This window comes from Sarcophilus harrisii, chromosome 2, assembly GCF_902635505.1.
Source record: "Sarcophilus harrisii chromosome 2, mSarHar1.11, whole genome shotgun sequence".
Taxonomy (NCBI): Eukaryota; Metazoa; Chordata; class Mammalia; order Dasyuromorphia; family Dasyuridae; genus Sarcophilus; species Sarcophilus harrisii.
In genome coordinates, this window is record NC_045427.1 from 528,810,355 (window position 1) to 528,836,451 (window position 26,097).

General features: G+C 31.8%; 1 protein-coding gene across 2 annotated transcripts in view; it reads right to left on the minus strand.

Annotated features, from left to right (window-relative positions):
* The window catches only part of FAM189A1 (family with sequence similarity 189 member A1), a 551,389-nt gene that overhangs the window by 18,021 nt on the left and 507,271 nt on the right, over positions 1 to 26,097 (minus strand). For both annotated transcript variants that reach the window (XM_031955472.1, XM_031955471.1), the window contains exons 5-7: positions 22,780 to 22,887; positions 14,749 to 14,909; positions 13,975 to 14,110 (exon numbers count right to left, since the gene is read on the minus strand). In XM_031955472.1, coding sequence (XP_031811332.1) covers positions 13,975 to 14,110; positions 14,749 to 14,909; positions 22,780 to 22,887 — 405 coding nt within the window. The remainder of the gene's footprint in view (positions 1 to 13,974; positions 14,111 to 14,748; positions 14,910 to 22,779; positions 22,888 to 26,097) is intronic.

The window sequence follows — 26,097 nt, forward strand, 5'->3', positions numbered from 1 at the left end:
TTAATTGATATAGGAACCTTCTAATGATGAAACTTGCTACTAAAGCAAACTGGCATTTATTTTGCAATTCATAGTTTTAGAATTATTTTAGCCACTTTGAGGCTTAATCACTTTTCCAGTGTCATATAGTCAGTATGTAGCTGAGGCGGGACTTAAATTCAAGCCCAACTCTATCAACTATGCCAATCTACTACTCAATGAGAAGATAACAAGTGTGATTCCCAACCTCAATGGTGGAGTTTTCCTCTCTTTTTCTCCCTCCTTCTCTAACAGGAATCTGCAATCTTTGAATATCTTTTAACATGTAAATATCTATTTCTCTATAAAATAAAATATTATAACAACCTCTATATATTATTAATTAATATATTAATTACATGTGTGTATATATTTGCATGTATAGTTATTTAAAGATATTAACAGGTTACAATTAGGAATATATCTATATATGCACATACACATATACATACATAATTCTACATTTGTGTGGCTACATTTGTTTCTGGGAAGATCCACATTTTAAGGTATTCTTGCAAAACTAGATAATATTGCTGCAGTATCTACATGCAATATATGTATACAAGCAAAATCTATTTTAAAGTGGACCCAAATATATTGTTATTGTTTATCCATGTAACCCTCAGTTACCAAAATAACCCCATTTTTGAACTCCTAAGTGATTTCAAAATGGCTTAGGGAATTCAGCTACAAATAATGAGCTGCTAGGGGAAACTGGGAGAGGTGAATTGAGCCCTAGTGTCATAGTTATATTTCAACTCAGGTAATTAGATTTCTGCCTATCTATATGTCCCTTGCCACTTTAATCAAATAGGTTATTTTTATTTCTGTTCTTTAAACTAAAACTTTGCATTAGTGCAAGTAAAAATTGATGGCAGTGTCCTCATCACTACAAGAATATGTGAGATACTGTGTTTGAAATGATTCTGAGAGTTATATAAAGTTACTACTTAATTCAATTAGCATTTATTAAATGTCTGCTATGTGTTACAGACACAAAGACAAACACAAAATAGTCTCTATCCTCGAGGACTTGATATTCTATTAGGAAACTATTCTAGCTGGTTTAGCTCTAGGGAGAATTGAGTGATCATCTCCAATGCAAAAACCGCTCAGCCTTCCTTATCTGCAAGCACATCAACACTCCCTTTCCTGGGCTCAGCCCTCAGGAGTAATCACAACACAAGCTAACATTAATATAGCATTTTAAGGTTCATAAAGCCCTTTACATAAATTATCTCATATCAGCCTCAAGCCAAACACAGTGCCTAGCACAGAGCAGAGACTAAAAAATTGATCGTTAAAAGAAAGCAAAATAATGAACAGAAAATAAACATTCCAGAGAGCAATAATCAGTAAAGCAGACTTACTCTAGTCAAGTTTGGGCTTGTCATGTTGCCATAACCTGTTATTACAGTTTTCTCAGTACTCTAATTATGTTTTTGGAAATTTTGTGAATGTTTTTTTCACATTGGAGTATAAAACAAATAATAAACATTTGATGTCTTGATCTATGGAGGAGGGAATTAGGTAAATATAAATTAGTAAAAACCTTTTTTCTCTTAAATTTCTTTTTCCTTTTCTTCCTCCTCATTCAACATTAGACCACACACACACACACACACACACACACGTGTACTTTCTCTGGAAATGGACAGCATCTTCCTTCATAATTCCTTTATAATTAATTTGAGTATTTATGATATTCAAAATAACTTAGTTATTGATAGTTATTCTTCAAATAACTATATCCAGTGTTCTCTTGGTTCTGCTCATCTCATTCTTCTTCATTTCAAGCTTCATTTTCTATTTTTTTAATCAATCTGCTCATTATTTATTACAGCATGGTCATATTCCATCATAGTTATAAAACACAACTTGTTTGTCACTTCCCATGATGGGTATTCCCTCAAATTTCTAGTCCTTTGCAATCACAAAGAGAATTGCAATGATATTTTAGAACACATAGATTATTTTCTCTTTTTCCTGATCTGGAAACAGACCTAACAAAGGTATAAGTGGGTCCAAGGGTATAAACAGTTTTATTACTCTTTGTACTTTAATTAGTAAGATGCTTTACATTTGCTTATAAAGATTTGAATCAATATTCATAAATATTCAATGCTACACAGATCTTCCCGGTAGTCTTTCTCCAAATCACAAAAAAACAATCACTACTATGAGAGATTATTCTTTTTCATAATGCTCTTCTTTTCTCTGTCCTCTCTATCCTGCTCCCTGGCCCTCCATCACCATTATTAGTTTTTGGCATACCTCCTTTGAAACCTAAGGTTTGAAAAAAACTCCAACAACTTCTTTTTAATAAATTATTATAAATAAAGCAGGAGTACCAAAATAACCACTAGGTCAAGGTCTGGAATGCATTAGATGGATGCCATTTAAAAGAAAATAAGGCATCACTTTGGTTCCTCAATAGCCACATAGTGCTTAATCCATGTTGATTACAGTAGATGGCAGATACTAGAAATGATCATCAATCACATTTGAACAGGCAATAGTCAAGGGCTTAATTTTAATTTGGCCCTCCATAAAATTGAAAGTGACATTACTATGTAAAATCTATTGGGAAAAGAGCTTTTCATAAAATGCTAGACCTCACAGGGATGAAAACATCTAGTCCAGCTCTCTTCTTTTCAGATGAGAAAATTAAGGTTTAGAGAAGTTATGTGTTTGCCCAAGATCACACATCTGGTTGGCGGCACAGCTGGGACTGGATTTGTGTCATGTGTTCTTTCCATTATACCATACAGGATTTTAGATTAAAGTACATTTCTAATCAAAAGATGAAGAATAAATTTATTTGTCAAAAAGTTAAATTGAAAAAAAAATTAAAACCAAGACTCATACACAGAGCTACAAGCAGTAGGAAAGATGGTGGCATAAACATTCTAATGTAGATGTCACATAAATAACAAATATGCCATGCTCTTGTGCTATTAAATGGAAGGGATTTTATTCATAGTTATGCTACTTTTGTCAGCCATAGTAATAATGACAGAATAAATTGCCATGTAAACTTGTTTTCTCCTACTCAAGGGATGATGGAAATTTCCTAATAAAAAAACAAGAAACCATGAAAATTATTCCATGTTTCTAAGTTTATGCCAAACTAGTATTTGGGTCATGAAAAAAGTCTGCAGATTTTTGGCAATCTCAGGAAATCTACACTAAAAATTTTCATTCCCAAAGCAGAACAATGTACATTTTTAAGTGCAGATTTTCTGAAATTGCCAAGGATCTGCAGACTTCCCTAACAAGTGCAATCTGTATAATTATGTTCTTCTCTCTCTATTGGGGACTAAATTCACTTACAATCTATAGGCATAAATATAATTTAATTGAAAAAATTAAGTTATGTTATTGGAATATTAGGAATGAGTTTCTGAAAATGGTCCAGACTAATGAAAACTTAATAAATATTTTGTGACAGTGAGAAAACAACTCCCTAGCTGTATCTTTAGGGAAGATATCTGTGTCTCAAGAAATTCGATCATGGTCAAATCACATTCAAGTCAAAACCAATGTTGATCTCTGCTCTTTCTATCCAATAACTCTTCTCTTTGCAAAATAATTGCAAAGATTTCTTGTATTGTCTCTACTTGTTGAAGAATATTGGTTTTAAAAAGTCACATGAAGAATACTGAAAACAGAAGCAGACTCTCACTAGAGCAAAATTTGCCCCAAAAGAAAACAAAATTTACACACAAAATATCCCATAATTCCAGTGTAAATTTATCAATGACTTGAACCACAGCAAAAAGTTACTGACTTGCTGCTTAAGAGTGCTATCTAAAGCCACAGGAACATGAAGAATCAGCAGAGTAAAAATGAATGTGAAAGAAATGAGTATGTTCAGTGTAGCTGAGAAGTATATCTACATGAATATAATCAATCCTAAAAATAACTAATTCCTAAAAACAGGATTTTAAAAAATCTACTACTGTTTTTTTTTTATTCCAGGATTAGCTCTAAAAAGCAGCCCCCTTTTGCATCTCTCCCTAGCTTCTGTACTACTTGTATTCTTTCATTCTGTCAGTTTGTCTTCCTCTATTTCTAAAAATGACTGCTGACATGTAATTTATGTGCAGTTTACACTAGCAAGTGGAATCAATTAACCTTCTGCTTGTCTAGGGGGAAAGGGCTCTTGCTTTAAATGGGAACAAATCTTTAATGTTTAGTCAGGTCAGAACTCTTGGTCTACCCCCTGGGGAAAAATACAGCTGGCGCGGACTCCCATTTCATTTTGTAGAAGGTAATAGATTTCATTGACTTTGATACACTCAGCACTGTCTATGGCATTGAAAAGTGGTCACTAAGCCATTAGGACCAAAAGGCAAAAAGACCCAACAAAGAGTATGGCCAAGTCACTGAGAAACTCTCAGCAGGCCTGCATAATTTGCTCAGATGGGTCTTTCATAAGAATGAAAAAAAAAGCAGTATGCAGAAAAGCAATGTCTGCACCATAATATCTCCACTTATAAAATGCTAAAATTTAAACTTTTTTCAATGTTCAAAAAGATATAAAACTCATAAAAGATGTTATTTCAACAAAGCCAAATTATAGAATTTCTAATCTTTTCACAGATGATTTCAAAAAGTGCTTAGAAAAAAGCAATATGTCCCTAGAGCACTCTATTCTTTAGAAAATACAACTTATGCAGCTAATATAGGACAAGATATTGATGAACTAAATTCTCCTCAATGCTCAAATAGTGCTAAATGATACCCCTATTTCCCATAGTAAGTATTCTCTACTGGGAATACCAGTAAGAAGGACAAGGATTTCCTATTTTGTATTTATATTCACTTTCTTGGAGAAGTCAAAATTCTCTATGAGTATCAAAACATTAATCTTTACTATCTCCATGCAACATAAATATAATGCTCAGTCACATGAAAACACCAAAAGTGAAACTTAAATAAAAATGAGAAATTTTCTAATTATTATGATGATCCATATCATTCCCTAATTTAGGAGGAAAATAATGTTTGCATTTAATAAAATCAGTAAAACATCAATATGTGTTGCTTGCTACATTGTGTACTGGGTCATCTTAGTTTAGGAAATAGGCCATGATGTAAACACAATGACATCAGAAAGAGATAGTAAAGCTATAAGAAAACCTTTAATAACTTACCAGACTATCTTTCTAATGATTTGTTGTCACTGGCTGTTGTTTTAATATCATGTAAGAAGCTAGAGAAGGTATTTCCACTCAAATGACAACCCTCAGCTACGACAAGAGTGGGCTTTTCATTTCTTTTTTGCAAACCAGAGAGGAAAGCTGGATGCTATTTAGACCCTAGTCTGACTACAATAGTAGTCTCCCTCACTACAATCATAGATTGTGAAAAATCTCTATTACCTCTTTTAGAATTTTCTAAATCTGTCCTCCCTTGAAGGTTTTCAGAGAATCCAGTGAATTAAGAATGTGGATATTCGCTGAAAAAAATGTAGTTCATTAGCATCATGCGCCTACATAGTAACCTACAAATACTGCTGCTATTATTACAGTTTAAATCCCCTTATATTTCCTACCTGTGTGACTTCTTGCAAGTCACTAAAACTGTCCAACCCCTAGTCTCTTCCTCTATAAACTAAAAGAAGCTGATCTACATGGTCACTGAGGTCCCTTCCAGCTTGACGCTTGACTCACTAGCTGTGACTCTGCACACATCACTTAACCTTGATTGACAGAGAAGGGAGAAGATGGGTAGGGAGAGGGAGAGAGAGAAAAAGTAAAAAAAGAGAGGGAAAGAAAGGGGGAGAGAGAGAGAAGGAGAGAAAGAGAGGGAAGGAGGGAAGGAAGAGAGAAGCAAGAAGAAATAGAGAGAGAAAGAGCAAGGGATGGAGGTAGAGAGAATTAGAATGAGATAAAAACCATTTAAGGAGGGTCAGATAAGTGATTGTGTAGTTTTCAAGCAAGAGTATGTGTATTTAACTACAAGAGCTGTAACTATAGTTTTGTTGTTGCTGTTCAATCAGTTTCCAACTCCTTGGACCCCATTTGGGTTTATTTTTTCTTATTTTTTTTGGCAAAGATAACAGAGTAGTTTGCCGTTTTCTTCTCCAGCTAATTCTATAGATGAGGAAACCAAGACAAATAGGATTAAGTAACTTGTTCAGAATCATGTAGCTAGAAAGTATTTGAGGCCACATTTCAATTCAGGTCTTCCTGACTTTAGGCCTGATACTCTATCCTCTTTGTCATCTAGATGTCCTGTTATTATAGCTACTTTGTCCCAAAATTAGTAATAAATAGGTTTGGGGGAGGGAGGGAGGGAAGAAATTGTCACCCAAATCATTTTTCATTAGTATATCAAGGACTTGTGATTTTGTTGGTTTGAAAACTTACAATTTAGATTAGAACCTGTCTATAACTGGTAAGTAACTAGAGGAGAACTGCTTTACATTCAGAATGGTAAAGGAAATGATCTATGGTCATATGGTTAGAATGTCTCAGAGGCTGGATTTTAGCCAAATATTTTTATCCCAGGTCCAGCACTTTGTTACTCTGTACCATGAAGCTTCAAGAAACAGAATGAATATTATTTCTCTTTCTGTGGCTAAATCTTCTTAGTAATATCTATATGGCTAGGTAGGTAGCTTGGGATGTTGGGATAGACCTCTTCCTTGGTCTCTCTTTCATTTCAGATTATTATGTAAGAGAGAGAGATACTTGAGACCTTAGGGAAAAGGTGGTTAATTCTGAGTCTCACTGAAAAGCCATGGGTTTGTGCCCAAAGGCAAGTGAAAAAAAGATATGAAGGGACAAAGAAACACGTTCATAATTCAGGTTCCTTGAATTGTGGGATTATAGGGTATTATAAATAAAGAATCAGCAGAAAAAACAATATAACAAAGAAGTCATAGTGGTTAGGATTGTATATCCTCTACATCTTGAGAACTAAACTCTTTAAATTCCCTCGAGAAAAATGGGGATATTTTTATTTATTTTTTAAAATTTTATTATTTAAAACTTAAATACTAAGAAAACAAACAAAACAGAAGACAGAAAAAGAAAATGAAAAAAAATTGTCATGTACTCAACAGATATTCAATTCAATTCAATAAATATTTATTATAAATATATGTATTTACATAAACATATATATATATATTGGTAACATAGATGGAAAATTGACATATTTCATTGGCTAAAGAAGATAATATATTTATAGGTAAATACAGTACAAAGCAGAGGTAAGAAAGGCAAAAGAGATAGGATAAAGTTCAATTAGAAACATTTAGGGGTTATATGTGAACACATAAGTAAGATTTCATGGTGGAGATGGTAGTTGAACTGAACTTCAGGAAAAAGAGGCTTTTATGTAGAGATGAGAATGGAGTTCTAACCAGGAACAGTGGAATTTATTTTGAAGAGCATCTCAAAGATGCTCTAAGAAACTAAGAGTTGCTATGAAAGTATGATTTCTAATTCAAAGATTATTGATGTGGAATTTCATTCAAAAGGTTTAAGAAGACTTCTACTCATTACAAGGGTTGTGTGTTTTGTTTTCCAGTGGTAGTGGAGAGAGGCTGAGCAGGAAAGAAAATAGTTTAATTTAAAATAATAAAATTTAATTTAAAAACACGAGTCTACTTTATTGAGGGTGGGGAAAGACTCCTAATTCCATTGTGTGATGGTTCAATAAAGGAAATGTTACTTGCTGCCTTTGGTGAAGGCCTTTAAGCAAAGTTTGACTACCCTTATTTATGAAAGAGTTTCATCCTATTCAAAAGTGATCTTAACCCAGCTTACAAGAAAGTATTGTTACAGTAATCTTGTGAGTGGACATCTTAACTCAAAGTATTAAGGCTGAGTCACTAGGGTGGCTCAAGATAGACAAAATCATTGGAGATTAAGAGGAAAATGGGTGAGAAGAAAGTTGTTTCTTTTTTGGTTAGTTTGTTTTGAAGGTATGATAACATAATATTATATAATTAATATTATATCATATCATATGATATAATTAAATATGGTCCTAGGTCAAATGCACAGTTTTATAGCCCTGTGGGTATAATTCTAGATTGCTCTCCAGAATGGTTGAATCATTCCACAACTCCACCAACTATGCATTAGTGTCCCAATTTTCCCACATCCCCTCCAACATTTATCATTATTTTTTTATTGAGAGTGTGAGGTGTTACCTGAGAGTTGTTTTAATTTGCCTGTCTCTAATCAATAGTAATTTAGAATAATTTTTCTTATTAACTATAAATGGCTTTAATTTTGTCATCTGAAAATTGTTTATTCATATCATCTGACCATTTATCAGTTGGGGAATGACTTTTTTTCTTATAAATTTCACACAGTTCTTTATATATTTTAGAAATGAGACCTTTATCAGAAATACTGGATGTAAAGATTTTTCCCCAGCTTTGTACTTCCCCTTTAATCTTGTTTTCACCTCTTCTATCATTTCAGAACAATTTTCTTTGATTATTTCTTATATTATTGTGTCAAGGTTCTTTTTCTGGTCATAGCATTCAGACAGCACAATTATTCTTATATTCTCTTGATCTGTTCTCCAAATTTGTTAATTTTTTTAGTTTCACCTTCTCTTCTTTTTTTCATTCTTTATATTTTGTTTTGTTTTATTGGTCTCTTATATTTTCACTAGCTTCTCCTTCCCAATTCTAATTTTCAAAGAATCATTTTCCTTTTTAAGACTCTGTATCTCCTTTTCTATTCTTAATCTTCCTCCTTCTATTTTTCCTCCTCCTTTTCCTCCTCCTCCTCCTCTCTTTTATTTTTAAAGTCTTTTTTGAGTTTTTCTACAAATTATTTCTGGGCAGGTAGCCATTCAACATTACTCTTTGGGATAGAAGAACCTGTGAATATAAACTCCAGTCTTCCCTATTTCCATAGTAAGTTTTTATGGTTGTTTTTCTTTTTTTCCTTTGAACTCTCTCTCCCCCTCTCTCTCCTCCCTTTCTCTTTCTCTCTCTGTCTCTTTGTTTCAAATGAGAACTTATTAGTGTTACCACATCTCATCTTGGGATGGGGAGATGGTTCCTCTAGCTTTATTTCATCTCTCCCCACTCTGACCTGGAATCCCAAACCAAACCCCCACACTCTCCTGTAAGTGGCCATATCCCCACTGTTTTTGACCCAGGCCTGGGTCTCTGTAGCACAGCTGGACCTTGCATTTTTATTTTTATTTTTTTATTTTTTTTTATCTATGATTTTTCTTTATTCATTTTCCATTCTTTTATTTTTTTTAATTTAATAGCCTTTTATTTGCAGGATATATGCATGGGTAACTTTACAGCATTAACAGTTGCCAAACCTCTTGTTCCAATTTTTTACCTCTTACCCCCCCACCCCCTCCCCTAGATGGCAGGATGACCAGTAGATGTTAAATATATTCAAATATAAATTGGATACACAATAAGTATACATGACCAAAACGTGGACCTTGCATTTTTAGCAGCTGTTCCCTCAGCTTTCCCAGACTCAGATTTTCAATTCCCCATGCTATCAGAGAGGTGAAAGTTTCGATGGTTGTGGCTGGGGCTACCTCTGAACCCTGCTAGCTCTGTGCTTGCTGTTCAGCTTGGAGATGTGTATACTTCCTACTGATTAAATCTCCATCCTAGAGTCTTTCTTCAAATCTTACCTGGTTGTCCCATAGTGATCCCCATTCTGTCCCAAGTCTTATTTGTTTTTCAGTTTTCCATATTCTCCCTGAGATGTAATTTTGTTTTATTTGTGGGGGAAATCTGGAGATCCTGGAGTTTATTGATTGACTCTTCCATCTTCCTGGAATCCTCCCTAATGTGGAGGTATTGTATATGGAAACACTACAATCAAGTGTTTCACATTTCACATAGGTCCAGGAAATAAGACCTATTTTGTGGGTGACTTCTTGTTTATGAACCACATGAATAGGGGTACAGTACAGTGGAAAGAGCTCTGTATTTGGAGAAAAAAAAATTAAATTCATATCCTAGCTTTGACATTAAAGACCTATATGATCTTGGGTAAATCTTTTTACTTCTTGAGTCCTTACTTATTCCATTAGTAAACAGAAAAAATGGATTAGAATACCATTAATGACTCTAACCCTAAAATTTTTTTCCTATATTCTTAGTTATATGAGATTTTGATATGATTTTTCAGTAAGGAAGGCTCTGAGTTTATAAGAGCACCGATTGATTTTAATTGGTATGATAGGTATTCTTAATTATTTGTACATAGTAAACCCCAGTGTCTGTAGGCAGAGCTTATCCTAGTGTTATTTGGTACTTGTTGGGACATTAGGAATAGACACATGGTGCTGCATAAACTGAGTTTTGGTCCCTTACACAGTCATGGAGATAAATAGAATCACTTAACATATGGCCCGTGGGCTTATGCCATCATTCATGTGGATTAGTCCTTGTATATTTATGACAAGCCATGATCACAAAATAAACCATTTCATGTATGTACAAATCTTTACTTTACTCACATTTTTTTCATATGTAAAAATGACTTAAATTGTTTGCCATATAAAGAAAAATTAAACAGGTGATAAATATCGAAATCGCAAAACACTTTGGTATTTCTAGCATAGTTTTAAAACAAATGATGAGGAATTTCCATAATTAACAGCTTAGAAATAAGATGATACAAACACTTCAATTCTGCTACTTTAGTGAGAACAATTTCTTTCACTTAAGTAGTTTTCCGTTTTTGTTTCCATTATGGATAGAAGTGGATAGAAGAATCAAAGGCAAAGAATACATAGTTATTTTTATTATATACTCAATGAAGCAAAATTAGAAGCATTTTATCTATACCCACATTTGTGTGCCTTGACAAGCATATTCAGAAATTTCAAGCTTTGAGTAAAGAATGTCACAATATTAAATTGAAAAGGGATTTAGAAAAGATAGTGAAAATGAAGATGTGTGACTCATCTACCTAGCAAAAACTACCATGTGAATGGTAGGAAAAATCAAGTGATTTTGCTCTCTGTGTTTGGGAACAGAATTTGTTACTTGGAATAACTAGTAAAAATGATGAAATTAAACAATCACAGAATAGCATTTTTAAAAGTTAATATAAAAAATTCCATTTTATTGAATGAGTATTCAAATGTTTTGAATAGTAATTTTTCCTTTTGGTATCATTCCCTAATACTAAGTCCAATTTTCTTCTTTGGATTCAGAAATGTGCAAATCTTATATTCTGAACCCCTCTTTCTCTACATACTACGTCAATCAGCACTGATTTCTAAGTGCTATTGACAAAGGAAGTCTCTTTGTCAATGAAACATCTTCGATTCTCTTTTTCAGGATTCTGTAACTATAATCTTTCTGTGGCTTTCAGAAATTCCCAGATAACTCATAGTTTATCATTTTTCTTTTATCACACAGAAACTGTATTTAGTCCAAACTACTTAAATAAACAGTTATGCATCCTCACAATTTGGCTCCAGTCTTTCCAATATTTTTCTCCCAATGCTTTCCTGTACAAATCCTAAGCTTCAATCAGATTGGTCTACCTATTGTCCCTTAAATATACCTTGAACTTGCTTGATTTTGCACCCTTCCTCACACTGTTCTTCTTGCTTGGAATATTCTTTCTTCTTCAGATATTTGAATCCTACTTATTTTTCAAGGTCTAGATAATGCACAAATCCTAACCTAACTACCCCAGCCCATGATAACCAGCCTTTGCTTTGAATCACCTTATCATTTAATACCTATACCACCTGGTACTTCTGACATAAGGTCTTGGGTTATTATTTATATATTTCTTATTCATACATTCTGTCTCCTTAGTAGGATTTATTTAAAATTCAATAGATATTTATATAGTGATTAGACAACATTATGCTAGGTGCTGGGAGATGATAAGGGTTGTATCTTATGCTATTTTATATTCTTCATAGTACCTAAAAATGCCTTGCACACTGAAGACTAATTCAACAAGAATCTATTAAGGTGGTTGATATGACCCATAGCAATGTAGAATATGAGACGTGGTAATGTGGAGGATCCATAGAAACTGAGGAGGCCATATGGGCTTCCTTATCTCTCCATGAGGATTGGGGTTGAGCAAAAGCAAGAAGGAAAAAGTTTCTAATTGCAAAGGAAGCTGAAAGTCTAAATCAAATTAGGATCACAGTGGCAAACAATTTTTGAAGCATTTAGAGACATGAGGATAGGGCTTATCTCTCTATATACTTGAGATAGTTTTAGGCTGAAGTTTTCACCTGGGAATATGTGGTTCATTTTCCTACATGCTACTTTTTCATGCTACTACTCAAACCTCCTAGATATTTGAACATTTTTCTATTAAATATATCCAATTTAAACATAAACTTTTTAAATGATAAGAAATTCCATAAATAATAAAAAAAAGAATTCAAGGAAAAAAGAATTCATGACATCTTTTGTCCAATAAAATCTTACAAATACATTTACTATTCACAAATAAATACATGTAAATAGAGAACATCAATTAATACCTATACTATACCAGTTTCACTGCAATTTTGAAACCATGAAATGAACACTAATATGTGAAGTATCCTAACAAAAATCAAATGGAATTTAAGTAACACAGGGACCATGGGCAACTATATCTCCACATCTCTATATATCCATATCTATCTATCTATCTATCTAAATTCATACTTCCTTGACAAAAAGAAGGAAGAAGAATGGCAAACATTCTTATAGTACATAATGAAAAGGTGTGAGACCTAAAGAAATATTTTTGGGACAAGCACACATCACTTTATCAATCAATAATCAAGGCTAACAATAGGTACATCCTATGGAATTTATCCATGTAATAAGAAAATGGCTCAGATTCAAGAAGGAAATCAAAAGGCCCTCCGTGGGTGACATTTACATGAACTCACTCAACAATATGTGAACAAAGCCACATCAAATAAATAGTTGAGTCATGTATATTTGTTTATGATCTCAAAGGGGTTCATGATTATAATCCACGACCAGTCACTAAGCAAGAATAATTAGAGAAGTTTGTTAACTGATCATATAGGTTTAGTGATCAATGTAAATTAGCAAGAAAATGACAGAAATCGTGCTATATGGCACCAGATTGTAAAAAAAGATAACCAACTGACTATCTAGCAAATACAATCTGGTGACTAGAATTACACATTAGAATTCAATAAAATTCATGAACTGGTGGATGAAAAATCTTCATAATACATGCATATTTCAAAATATTCCTGACAACTCATGTAATAAAATATACTTGAATTAGATGATTATCATTTATTGAACTGTTACCCAGAATCATCCAAATATAATATTGGTTCATAAAAAGAAACAACTTAAAAACAATATTTTAATAGATTCCACTATGCCAAATTCTTATAATCTTAAATCTTCATGGAACAAAAAGTTTTCACAATATAGAGATTTGACAGAAGAGATTAAACTTGTGAAAATAGGAAGAGGTAAAAATATTCTGCTAAACCTCATCTGCTAATGGAGTTGCACCCAAAACAATTCACAATCGATAAATACATGCTAATACTGATATTCAGATACAAATTCTATTTCTGAAATAGTCCATACAAGACTACATATAAAAAAAAACCCCAAAAAACAGCAAAATAGCAATTTGTTCCAGTACTGTTTCTATCTGAAACCCACTAACAAAATGAGAATGAGATGAGAATGACTAGCATTAATATACCACTTTAGGGTTTATAATATGCTTGTATATTTTATTTCATTTGTTCCTCACAAGAACTCAGTGGTGGAAGTACTAGAGATTTTATTATTTCCATTTTACATTTGAGGAAACTGAGGGTCAGCAAAATTTTTTTCCAAAGTGATGTTTTCCAAATTGACAAGCTGGTATCAGAAGTGAGATGAGAACTCAAGTCTCTCCTGCCTCCAAATTCAGTTCTATTTTTTTATTCCACCAATTGCTTGTCTTTGAAAATGTTTCTTACCTGGCTTGCAGGTGTCTGTCCAATCACTGCTTCATATGGAGGAGGGAGTTCTGTAGGATACAGCATCCCAGGACTGTTGATTGCAACTTCATACAAAGTACTGAATGGAGAATGAGGAAATTCCAAGTGAAGTCCCCTGAAAAGAGAGAAAGAACACTTTATTATAGTCCTTTAGCTATGCAAGAAAACTAAGTTTCCTCTATTTTATCCAAGTAAACAGAATGTGTAACAATCTTGTGAAAAGTTCTTTACCATATACTTGTCATGTAAACAAAACAAAATCCTAAATCATTGGAATTAGTTTTTTTTTAATTTTTTTAAATTTTAAAAAAAATTTGTTCCTTTGAGGACACATCAACTATTTAACCAATTTCACAACATCACGTATAAATTAAGGTAATTATACAGATTAAAATTTTAATTCAATTGTGTTATATTTAACACAATTTAACACACTCTAATTTAATAGAAGTTTAAGTTTTATGTTTAATTATGGCATAAAAAGGTTGCTTTTGTCTTGTCAGAATTCTTTTTTTAATTTTTATTGCAACAATACTAATAATGAGTTCTAAATCTAAACTGTCACTTCTTTCGCAACTGATCCTCTCATCTCTTATCAAACTCTCCTTCTTACCTTTGTTATTCTCTAGTCAAATTGTTTGCTGAAAGCAAGAGCAGTTTCAAGTTCTCATAACAAACCCAGCCCAACCATTGCTTCCTGATCTATGTAACACCATGGCATGTAATCACAGACATATAAAACAAAAGATGAACCTTTGAGCTTCTATCATGGGTGTACAGGTATACTCTGGTGGATAATAGGGTGGGGGAGGTATTGGAGGTATAAATTCATCAAAATCCAAGGTCTGGTGGAGAATGGTTCCATGGGGAGTCATACAGTCTGGGTTTGTGGAATGTGATCTCTGTGGAAGAAACTGAAAAATAAAGTTGAATCAGATTTATTTGTGCAGAGCTACTAGGACATCTCATGCTGTGTGTGTCTAACTTAATTACATATGAACTTTAATTATAAATTTAAAGTATATGTAATTTAAACTGTCAAGCAAGGAATGTTAAACATATACTTAAGAAAGAAAAGTTTTTTTTGAGTAATGTTTTACCCTAGACATACAGTTATAGCTTGTTTTTCAAATACTGATACACAGAATTTTTAGTGCATTATTTTTGTTTGCTTTTTAAGGAAAATAAGATTGAAAAATTCTTTGCATCTTTTCTCATATTAAACCCTGATGGATAATTTTTGTTTGGTAAATTCCCTGGTTCCAAAACAATGTTAGTAACTTACAGATTTGAGGGGAAAAGAAACAGGCTTCTGACTTGTTTAATAAAAGGGCAAATGATTCTTCTTCTTTGAATAAATGTGACTACTATGTTTTTCATGAAAATCTGCCCATCATGCTTTCATATATTAGATTACTTTATCTGACTATTTAAGATGCTATATTTTATGCATTCATTTACTCATTCATTCATTTGACATTTATTGAGTTATGCAGTGCATTAGAATCTAGGGAAGATATGAAGCTAAACAAACCATAGCCTACAAACTCAAGGAGTTAATAATGTATTAGGAATTAATAAAGCTTATTATAATTTTATATAAACAATTTGTTTTGACATTATAGATATTTTCCAACCATACAAATATCTCTACAGAAATGTTGTTCAGTCATTATCAGTCTTATCTGATTCTTCATGAGCTCATTTGGGATTTTCTTGGTAAAGATTCTAGAATGGTTTGCTATTTCCTTCTCCAATTCATTTGACAGATAAGGAAACTGAGGCAAATAGGGTTAAGTGAATTGCCCAGGGTCACACAGATAATAAGTGTATGAGATCAGATTTGAATTCAGGAAGATGTCTTCCTGACTCCAAGCCTATCACTCTATAGACTAATGCCACCTAGCTGTCCTACAAAGTACATTTTGTAAAATATTAATTTAGTGATTTTACTTTGACAATACAGTATGGAATTTTAAATGTTATTATTCATTTTCCTTTTAGAGTTACCTTTATTTAAACTGCTATCATAAAATATATTGCTCCTTGGCTTAGCATTTCTTACTCTGCATCCCTTCATCTAAGTCCCTCCATATTTCTCTGAATTGTTTATATTCATTTTTCTTTCAGGTACCACCATTTTTCAGTTACCTCGCCAATTAATGGGCACATGTATAGTTTCTAACTTGTCACAGATAATGATAGTTTTATTGGTATTTTGGCACAGATGAGTCTTTTCTTATTATCAAGAGTTTCTTAAAGCTATCATTCCAGTAGTGGAATCTCTAAGTCCATGAGCATAATTTATTTTTCCATGCTACTTAGGTTACATTTAGATATATGTCATTTGTTCATGTTTCCTTTATTGATTACTATTTTTTTCCTTATAGCCTGTAAGATGATATTAACTAGTTCTACTTTTTTGCATTTATTTATGAGATTTTCATGCTCTAGGCAAATTTTTGTAATGTGATAATGAGGCCAATTTTTGTAATGCGATAAAGAAAAGTAAGTATGCTCTTTAATGTTTCCATTTAATAATTACCATAGGTCTAGCAAATCTGGTTTTTCCCCAAAATTCCACTTTGATAATTTTCTTCTTATTTGCCTTTCTGTTAGACTTAACAAGTTCTAAAACAGAAATGTTAAAATTACAGGGTTTTTTAATTTATTATAAAAGTAATTTTGTCTTTAAATTACATACTTTTTAAATTTACATACTTTTTAGGTGCTATACTATCTAGTATACACATACACATATACAAAAAATATATATGTACATATAATATTGATATTGTATTTTCAATGATAGTTTAAAACAATGATTTCCTTGTTTCTCAAAACTATTTTTTAATAATTAAAAATGTTTGAAATCATGTTTGACATGCCTCATGTTCTGGATTTGTCTGAAGCATCAAACTTATTAATATAGCCTCTCACTTTAAGACTCCACAGAGTATTCACATTTTATATAAATACATTATATATTTATAATTAAGAGGCAGTGAGTCTGTCACAGTAGAAAGAATCCCTAATTTTGAGTCTTCAGCTTAACATCACCAAATCTGAATTTGAGCTGTGGCTTTGCCACTAACTGCCTGTGTAACCACGGACAGTTTCCTAATCTGTAAAATGAGGGGATTTGATGAGAAAATTGACAAGATCTCTTCCAGCTTGGAATGTATGATCCTATAAGTGCACCAAATTTCTAGATTCTTGAACAATTATATAGCAACAGCCACAAATATACATATATATATACATATTGGTACTAACAATTACTAGTTATCTGAATTAGGATTGTATAGGGAAAATTAAGCAAAACTCGCTTGAAATAATTGAACTTTTGGAAATCTGCTCTCTCTCTCTCTCTCTCTGTGTCTGACTATATCTCTGTCTCTTATATCTTATACAAATTATTAAAGTCTCACCAGTAGAAATGTTGATATTCTGCTCCTAGATTTTTTGACAGCATCACTAGACTTATAAATCAAGATAATATTGCATAAAAAGTTATTATAATAATAAAAAAATAAAAAAGATAATATTGCAAATATAGCTAACCTAGTATTTAGCAAAGCTTTGGAGAAAATATCTCATGCTATTCTCATGGAAAAGATAAAAAAGAAACAGGCTAGGTGGCTATTCAGTTAAATGGCTTTGGGACAGGTTGGATGGCCTGGTCCAAAGATGGTAATTGCTAAAATAAGGTCTCCAGTGGAGTGCCATGTATTACCTGAGAAATCTGGGTTTAACTCTGTGTACTTCAATATATTTTATCAGTGAGTTCTATAAATATATGAGTGGCTTACATATCAAATTTACAGATAACAAAGATAGGAGGGATAGCTAAAACATTAAGTAAAACAGATTCAGAATTTTTAAAAATACCTTTATAGGCTAACATTGTCTGAATCCTCTAACAAAAATTTAATAGAAATATATGTGAAATTTTTATATTTGGAGGAGACAAGGCTAGAGAGTAATTTCCCTTAAAAAGATCTGGGCTTTTTGGTATATGGCAGCCTGAATATGAATTAGCCTTGAAATAAGGCTTTCAGTTTTAATCAATGACTTATTATTTGCCAGATACTATGTGAGGATCGAGGAATTCAAAGTCAAAAGTGAAATATAATAAATATATCCATACACACAAACACATACATATAGGCTTCTATTGATAGAGTGAGGGAGAGGCTTGGTAGATAGTGATAATTATGAAAAAATAAAGAACCAATAAAACATTTTTTGCAACACATATGAAAAAAAAATGCCAGAAGATAAATAGATCAGTGTTCTCTCTCCACTGAATTATATATACTTACACATATATTCCTTTAAAAATACCATGCAAACTGAAGTTCTATTTCTTATTCAAAGTTGTTTTTTGTTCTTGTTTTGTATGCTGAAATGTTTGTTGGTAATAAAGTTTAAAATAAAAAGAAAATTTTAAAATAAGGCAATTATGACATATATCTCAATAGTCACTAAATGATATTTTGATTCAGAGATACTAGCACTAAATATATAACTCAATTAGCTTCCAATGTCACATGCTCTAGGAGTAGAAAGGAAGAAAAAACTTTACCACTGGTCATTTTTGTTAAGAGGTTAGAAATTCTATGAGAAATGATGAACATATTGATTTCAGAAAAATCTGGAAAGACTTACATGAACCAATGATGAGTGAAGTGAGCAAAACCAAGAGAACTTATACACAGTAATAAGAAGATTATATGATGATCAACTGTTATGGACTTGACTCTTCTCAACATTATGGTAATTCAAGACAATTCCAACATTCTTGGGATGGAAAATGCAATCACATCCAGAGAAAGAATTATAGCGATTGAATATGGATCAAAGCATCATGTTTTCATTTTTTGTTGTGTTATTGTTTGTTTGCTTTCCCCCCTTCTTATGTTTTTCTTCCTTTTGATCTGATTTTCCTACATAGCATGACATACAAATATGTTTAGAAAAACTGCACATGTTTAATCTATATTGGATTGCTTGCTGTCTTGGAGAGATGAAATTGGGAGAGGAAGGGAGAAAAATTTGGAACACAAAGGTTTGCAAAGGTGAATTTTGAAAACTATCTTTGCATGTATTTGGAAAAATAAAATACTATTGCAAAAAAAAGAGACCAGAAACTAAAAAATGTTTATCTAGGAGATTTCCTGTTATGTCAGACATTGAAAAACTAGGCTCAATATGAACTCTACACATTTTCAAAGAGCTGTCACATATAGTTATGAGATAGTTCTCATAAATCCTAAGAGTCTTGGAGGAAAAGTATTAATCTTCCCAGATACTGAAACTGACACACATAGAGGATAAGTCAATTAAATAATATGTCAGCAGGCTATTTTGACACAAACAGAACGGGAGAAATTGATATTGGGAAATGAAGGGAAATGAGAAGATGAGATGACGAAAGTACAGGAAATTTATACCAAATAAATTTAAGAAGTTCTTAGTTTCCTCCAGAATTCAAATCACAATATTATACAAACTATTTAGTAGCAATGAAGTTGATATCCTTAGAATTACATAAGAGTAATATGTGATCATATATCACATAAGAATAATAATGCAATACCTTATCTCACAATCATGATTATTCCATAATTAAAAGAACTATCAATTTACATATAACTTAAGCACATAGTAAGCATTAAATTCATGCTAAAATATATTACTTTTTATATAGTATTTTTGTATTTAATACCTGTATGTGATTACACAATGTACAATGTTGGATTTTACAGCTCCTATAACGTTATATTTGCTTACGGAAGCACCCCTCAATTTATTGCTTCACAATGAAATCTGATGTGGAAGTACTACCCACATAGTATTTAACCTTTCTTTCATAATACATGCCAAAGAAAATAACCAGTATAAAGCCTCGATGAATAGGGTCAAAAGTTCATTTCCACTGCATAAATGTTTCTGAAAACTATAACCCCCTTAAAAGGTTAGTAACTGCTTGTGACAATCTTAGTGGATTTATATTGGCTATAAGTGTTTGAACGGGGTGTACAATTAGAACAGTATTTTTTTAATCTTACTAATGACACACTAAAACTGTTCTGGCTTCCAAGCTTGCTTAAATGACATATTATGATGGCAAAAATGGGCAAGGGGGAGGGAGGAGAAAACACTGTCCTACCAAAACAAAAACATGTTTTTTTTTTTTTTTTCTTTTCTTTTTCACTTTCAAATGAAGTGAGTATTTTTAAAGGAAGGGATTAGTGGTTTTTGCTTTTGGGGGGCTTTTTTGGTTTTTGTTTTGTTTTGTTTTGTTTTTTTTAAATCCTGGGTATCTAAAAAAAGAATAGACAAAGGTTCGATTTTTCTTCCCTCAATAAAGAAACATTTACACACAAAGTGTCTTGAATTTGAGGATAAAATACAGATTTATTTTGAGTTAAGATAATAAAAAGTCTTCTATATTAAGAGATATAACTTCAATTGCTTGGCCTCCTGACTTCCTTGAGGAGTAAATTTTTCCTAAGACAACACTGGTTACATGGGGTTTATAACAGGAAAATGCAGAAAAATCAACTAGCTGGATAAAAGCATGCAAACAAAATAATAATGAATCTAAAGAATTTGGTTAACAAAGTCCAATAGCTACAGATAAAATAAAATTCTTTATCTTCAAAAATGTAGTCGATATTTTTTCTTTTATTTTTTTCTTTTGTTAAGAGAGTATTCAGTAAGCCAAAGAATGAGCTTTTCTAGGGTTCCAGTCTATGACAGTGAGGTTATAGCTACATGCTTATTTAAAGTACTTGCCCCTTTGTTATGTTAATTTGCTGAAAAAGGCATTAAAAATGTTTGTGAAGCACTGATAAAAACAACTGGAGAAGAAATATAGCCTATCAGATAAAAATGCTTGAGGAGAGACAGCAACTGTTCTGAAAGGACCAAGGAGAGAACAATCAGTCTCAGAAAAAAAAAAAGTCCCTGATGAATTGTGGTAAGGACTGCAAGGCTTTGTTGTCCACTAGTTCATTTACATATGACTGTTTTCAGGTTCTGAAGGATATAGCTTTTTGTGGACTGAGTGAAAATTGATATATTTTCTGTTTAAGTCATACCTGACCGAACTGTAGACTTTGGATTTTTCAAATGCATTTAAAGATACAGGTCACTGATTCCTGAAGAGGTACTGATCTCTGGCACTAAAAGTCAGAGATGACCAAAGGAAAACAAAAGATGAGAAATAAGCAAAAGAGTGAGAAGACAGCAACTCCAAGAGAAAAGCTGATGATGGAGACTTTCTTTGATACATCATCCGAACAAAATAGTGCAGAATCAGAAAATAAGAGGGGGTGCTTCAGACTGAGTAAACTAAGATAAATAAGAAGCCAGGGAGACTGCAGCTACTGTCCTCATTGGAGCAGAGTTGTATAACACCTGAAAGTTGCTTAGGGGAGGAAGAATCTTCCTGTTGAAGATCTGGCTGGGTTTCTTAGTGTTGCCATCTAACACCATGTACAACCTGAGAGAGGGAAAAGCCTCACAGGAATGTGTGTTGCTCTTTACTATTTTCACATATTCAGAGAGCAGAAGGCGAAGGGAAAAGATAAACTTTGTGGTTATTTTCCTGTATGCTACACTAATATTATATGGCTTAAAAAATATTAACATTTTCTCAGCACCCTGCCAAGTGTGGCTCTGTGCTAAAAGAGCTTGACAATGCCTCAGAGGCCAGAAGTAGCAGAGAAGCATCTTTGACCATCAGGTAACATATGATAATCTGTTCCATACAGAATCTAAGGATATGAAAGTCTGCAGTCAGTTGTCATGAGTTTTCCCAGCAATGACTTTTCCTTCTCACTTGTTTTACTGCTAGGTTTTTCTATGGATCCCAACTTCTTCCTTGTGGACTCTATATGCATGGGTAGGAGAAAATGACCCTAGTTTAGGAAAAGACTGTATTTTTATTATTCCTGTTTTGCCCTATATTGGATAGGCATAAGGTTATTCTTTTTTGTTTTGTATTCTCAGTCATTAAATTAAGAGTTAATGATTTCATTCTGACTAATTTTAGGTAAATAAGAAACACACCAGTGGGGTTTCAGAAGCTAGAGTTATAAGTAATATAATTGTCTTCAACTCTCTCCCACCCCCAACATGCTTACTTCAAGAACCCTGAGAGTTGACAAGGAGCAACATAGTCTTAACCACATCCAGACCTCTGGGAAGCAGCTCTCTGTCCCCAGACTTGACAGTATCAGGGTTGGTTGGGGCAACTGAGCCATACTAGAGAAAGTAGGGGAGCATGGATGCACCACAAGACACAATACCTTGACTACATAATAGTAGCGCCATTGAAAACTGGTTAATTAATCATTTATGGTCTATCTAATGTGGCAGCATAACTGAAATAAATAACACTTTTAGGTGTCTGTAATTAGATGGAATTTTAATGATCCACAAAATAAATGAGATGAAAATTCCCATTAATTAGCATCTAACAAGTAAATATAATTCCATATTTAGCAATTCTCAATACTGAAAGCATTACACAATTATTATTACAAGGCTGTCAACATTTCTAAAACCTACATCCTATTCTTTTTCATTTATTAGAAGACAAAAATTCTCAACTCTAGATTAACTTTAAGCTGATTGGAAACAGAGAGGGAAAATTCTATTATTACTATTAATACATTTTATGAAGAAAAACATTTCTTCAAAATTGAATTCAGTTAGATAGCAGCTATATGTTCATCTAGATATGGGTGTATGTTATTAAAATACACTCACCATTTGTAACACATCAGAAGAAACCATCTGCATACAGCACATAGCTGTAGCTAAAGCACAAACAATGGTAGAAATGATGTTGAGAGCACACACACTGAATAAGAGGTCCTGTGAAAAAAGATACACAATAGAATGTCAGTTCTTATCTTAGTAATACAGATGACAGAAACCCAAATATTTGTGACAGCTCTGACAATGATAATTGACTACATTTATCAATTTTATATGGCTTTAATTGTTGAATGCAATTTATTCTTGTGAGAATACATTTCTATGACAGAAATTAATTCATGATTCAAAATAAACATCCCTAAACTTAGACTACTGACAACCATTTCAATTCCTTTTCATGTGTTTATAATTATCATCAAGAATTTTGCTTTTTGGAAAAAAACAAGGATATGATTAATGATTTCCCAGAAATAATGTAATCTTAAAGATAAGGATAATAATAAATTTGGATTGATCCAAAAATTAATTTAAATTAAATTAAATTAAAAATTAAATTAAAAATAAATAAATAATAAAATAATAAATAAAATAAAAATAAAAAAAGGATAAAAATAATAAAAATCTATGACATGGAAATAAACCAATATCAAGAAGGCAAATATTGCTTTTGCATTTTATTGGTCAAATGGGTTTAAGCCCTACAATAGAAAAAAGGCATGTGTGTTAGAACTTCTATTTGCAAATCCAGGTTGATGGGAGTGGTTAGGGCCTTGAACTATACATTCTATCTCTTTAAGTATTTCTAATAATAATTTCATGCTTGTTTTAAAATATTTCTTTGTTTATATTTCCAACTAAGCATGCTTCCTATTATATGAAATATTTATTTTCAAAAACTATATTCTCCTCTCTCTATTTTTTTTTACAAATAACAGAAATATATTTTCTCTCCTTTCCACCTTCCATTGCATTGGGAAAAAAAGGAAAACACACATTATTAAAAATACTCATAGTCAAACAAAACAAATTTGCTCAGTTACTGCCATACAAAAATATATGTCTTATTCTGCACTGTAAATTTAGCCCTTCTCTATAATCATAGTTTTTACAGCTTTCAAAATTGTATATCTATATATACCTATATAGATATTTAAATCTCTATACAAACATATATATATATATATATATATATATATATATATATACTTATAGCATTACTATTATTGAATAAATTGCTTTCCATATTCTGATCATTTCCCTATTCTTCAATTTATAAAGATTTTCAGAATTGTTCATTTTATATTGATATTCCAACATAAATTCTTCTTCTCATTTTACTTAACTTCACTCAACATCTTTTCAAATGTCTTTCCATGTTTAATCTTAAAATCATTTATTTCCTTATTTCTTATCGCACAATAGTACTCCATCACATTCATATACTACAACTTTTTCAGCCATTCTTCAACTGATGAACTTTCCCTTTTTTTGTCCCTACAAATTGTCACTATAAAAATTTCATGGTTAAAGTAACTTTCCTTCTTTCTGTGAACCCTTTCAGGAACGGGCTTAGCAACAGCTAGGGTCAGAGGACACATATTGTTTAGCAACTTTTTAATGTATAATTCCAAATTATTTTACAGAATGGTTGTGACTGTTCCCAGTCCTGCCAAGAATGCACCCATCTGCCCCTCCAACATGAAAAATTTAAAAAATTTTTTTATCATCTTTGCCATTCTTATGGTAGGAGGTGGAATCTCAGAATTGCATTAATTTGTATTCATGATGATTTAGATAATTTTTCCTTATGGCTATAAATAGCCAAGGTTTCTTCTCTTAAAAACTACCCTTTAAAATCTCAGATCATTTATCAAATGGGGAATAGCTTTTTTTCTTGTAAGTTTGAATCAGTTTTTTATATATCTTGGCAATGGAGATCATAAGCACAAAAATGTATAAAATATTTATCACAGTTGCCTTTCTTTTAAACTTACTATATTTATCTGTAAAAAATATCCCAATTTTATTTAATCAAAATTATTCATTTTATCTTCTGTAGTCCATTCCAATCCTTGTTTAACCATGAATTTTTCTGTTATCCATAGATTTGAAAAGTAATCTTTTCTTGTTTTCTCCTTATTTGTTTAGGATATGACCTTTGAAATCTAAGTCATGTATACATTTGGAGTTTATCTTAGTAAAAGTTGTGAGGTTTTGGTCTAAAGTTAATTTATTTTCTTTTTCTTAAATATATTTACTTTTTATACCAGACTTTTGTCAAATAGTGCTTATTCCTATAGTTGCATTTTTCTGTTTATCAAACACCAAGGCATTACATACATTTGCTTTTCAGTGCTGTTCATATATCTGTTTCATTGATCATTCTCCCCATTTTTAAATCAATATTTAATTATTACTGCTCTGAAATATCCTTTCAGATCTGGCACAACTAAATCATCATCATTATTATTTTTCATTATTTCTCTTGAGATTTTTCACTGTTTTTTCTCCAGATGCATTTTACTTGTTCTTTCCAATTCTATAAAGAAACTTAATGATAGTTTGGTATCGTAGTGAGTAAGTAAATTAATTTTTGTAGTATTTTATGGCTCATTGTATCCATAAGCAATTATTTTCCAATTGTTTAGATTTGTATTTATTTTTATTAACAAATGTTTGTAGTTGCATGTAGATATAGTTCCTATGTGTATCTTGGGAGATACAATTTTAAGTATTTTATATACACTTTCTACTGGGGTGGATACATATTTTATAAAAATGACAATTTATATTTAATTTGTATCTTGCACATTTGGGGAAACTATTAACTATTTCAATTAATTTTAGTGGGCTCATTAGGATTCAAGTGATTTAAAAATCTATGCTTATTCTCTTAATTTCTTTTTTTTTTTTTTGTCTTATTGCTAACCAGAATTTTAGTACTATATCAAAGACTATTTTCACAATACATATTCCTGTTTCAAACTAGAATTTATTTGAAATGACTTTACTTCAACTTTATTACAAAAAATGGCAAGTTTTAGTTTTAGGTGTAGAGCATTTATTATTTTAAGGAAAGGTTTACTTATCCCTGTGTTTTCTATTTTTTTTAAATGGAAAAATACTTGTCAAAAATCTTTTCTGTATCTACTAATATAATTAGATGATTTTTGTTTAATTTGATATTTAGTGATTAAGTTTATAATTTTCCTAATATTAACCCAACCCTATATTCATGATATACAACGCTGTTTGCTTTTCTCTTTTAATTAAGTCTATATTTTCTGTTTTCTTGTCTGAAATTATAACTGCTACTCCTTTTTGTGTGTTCAGTTAATTCATAATAGATTTTACTCTAACTCCTTA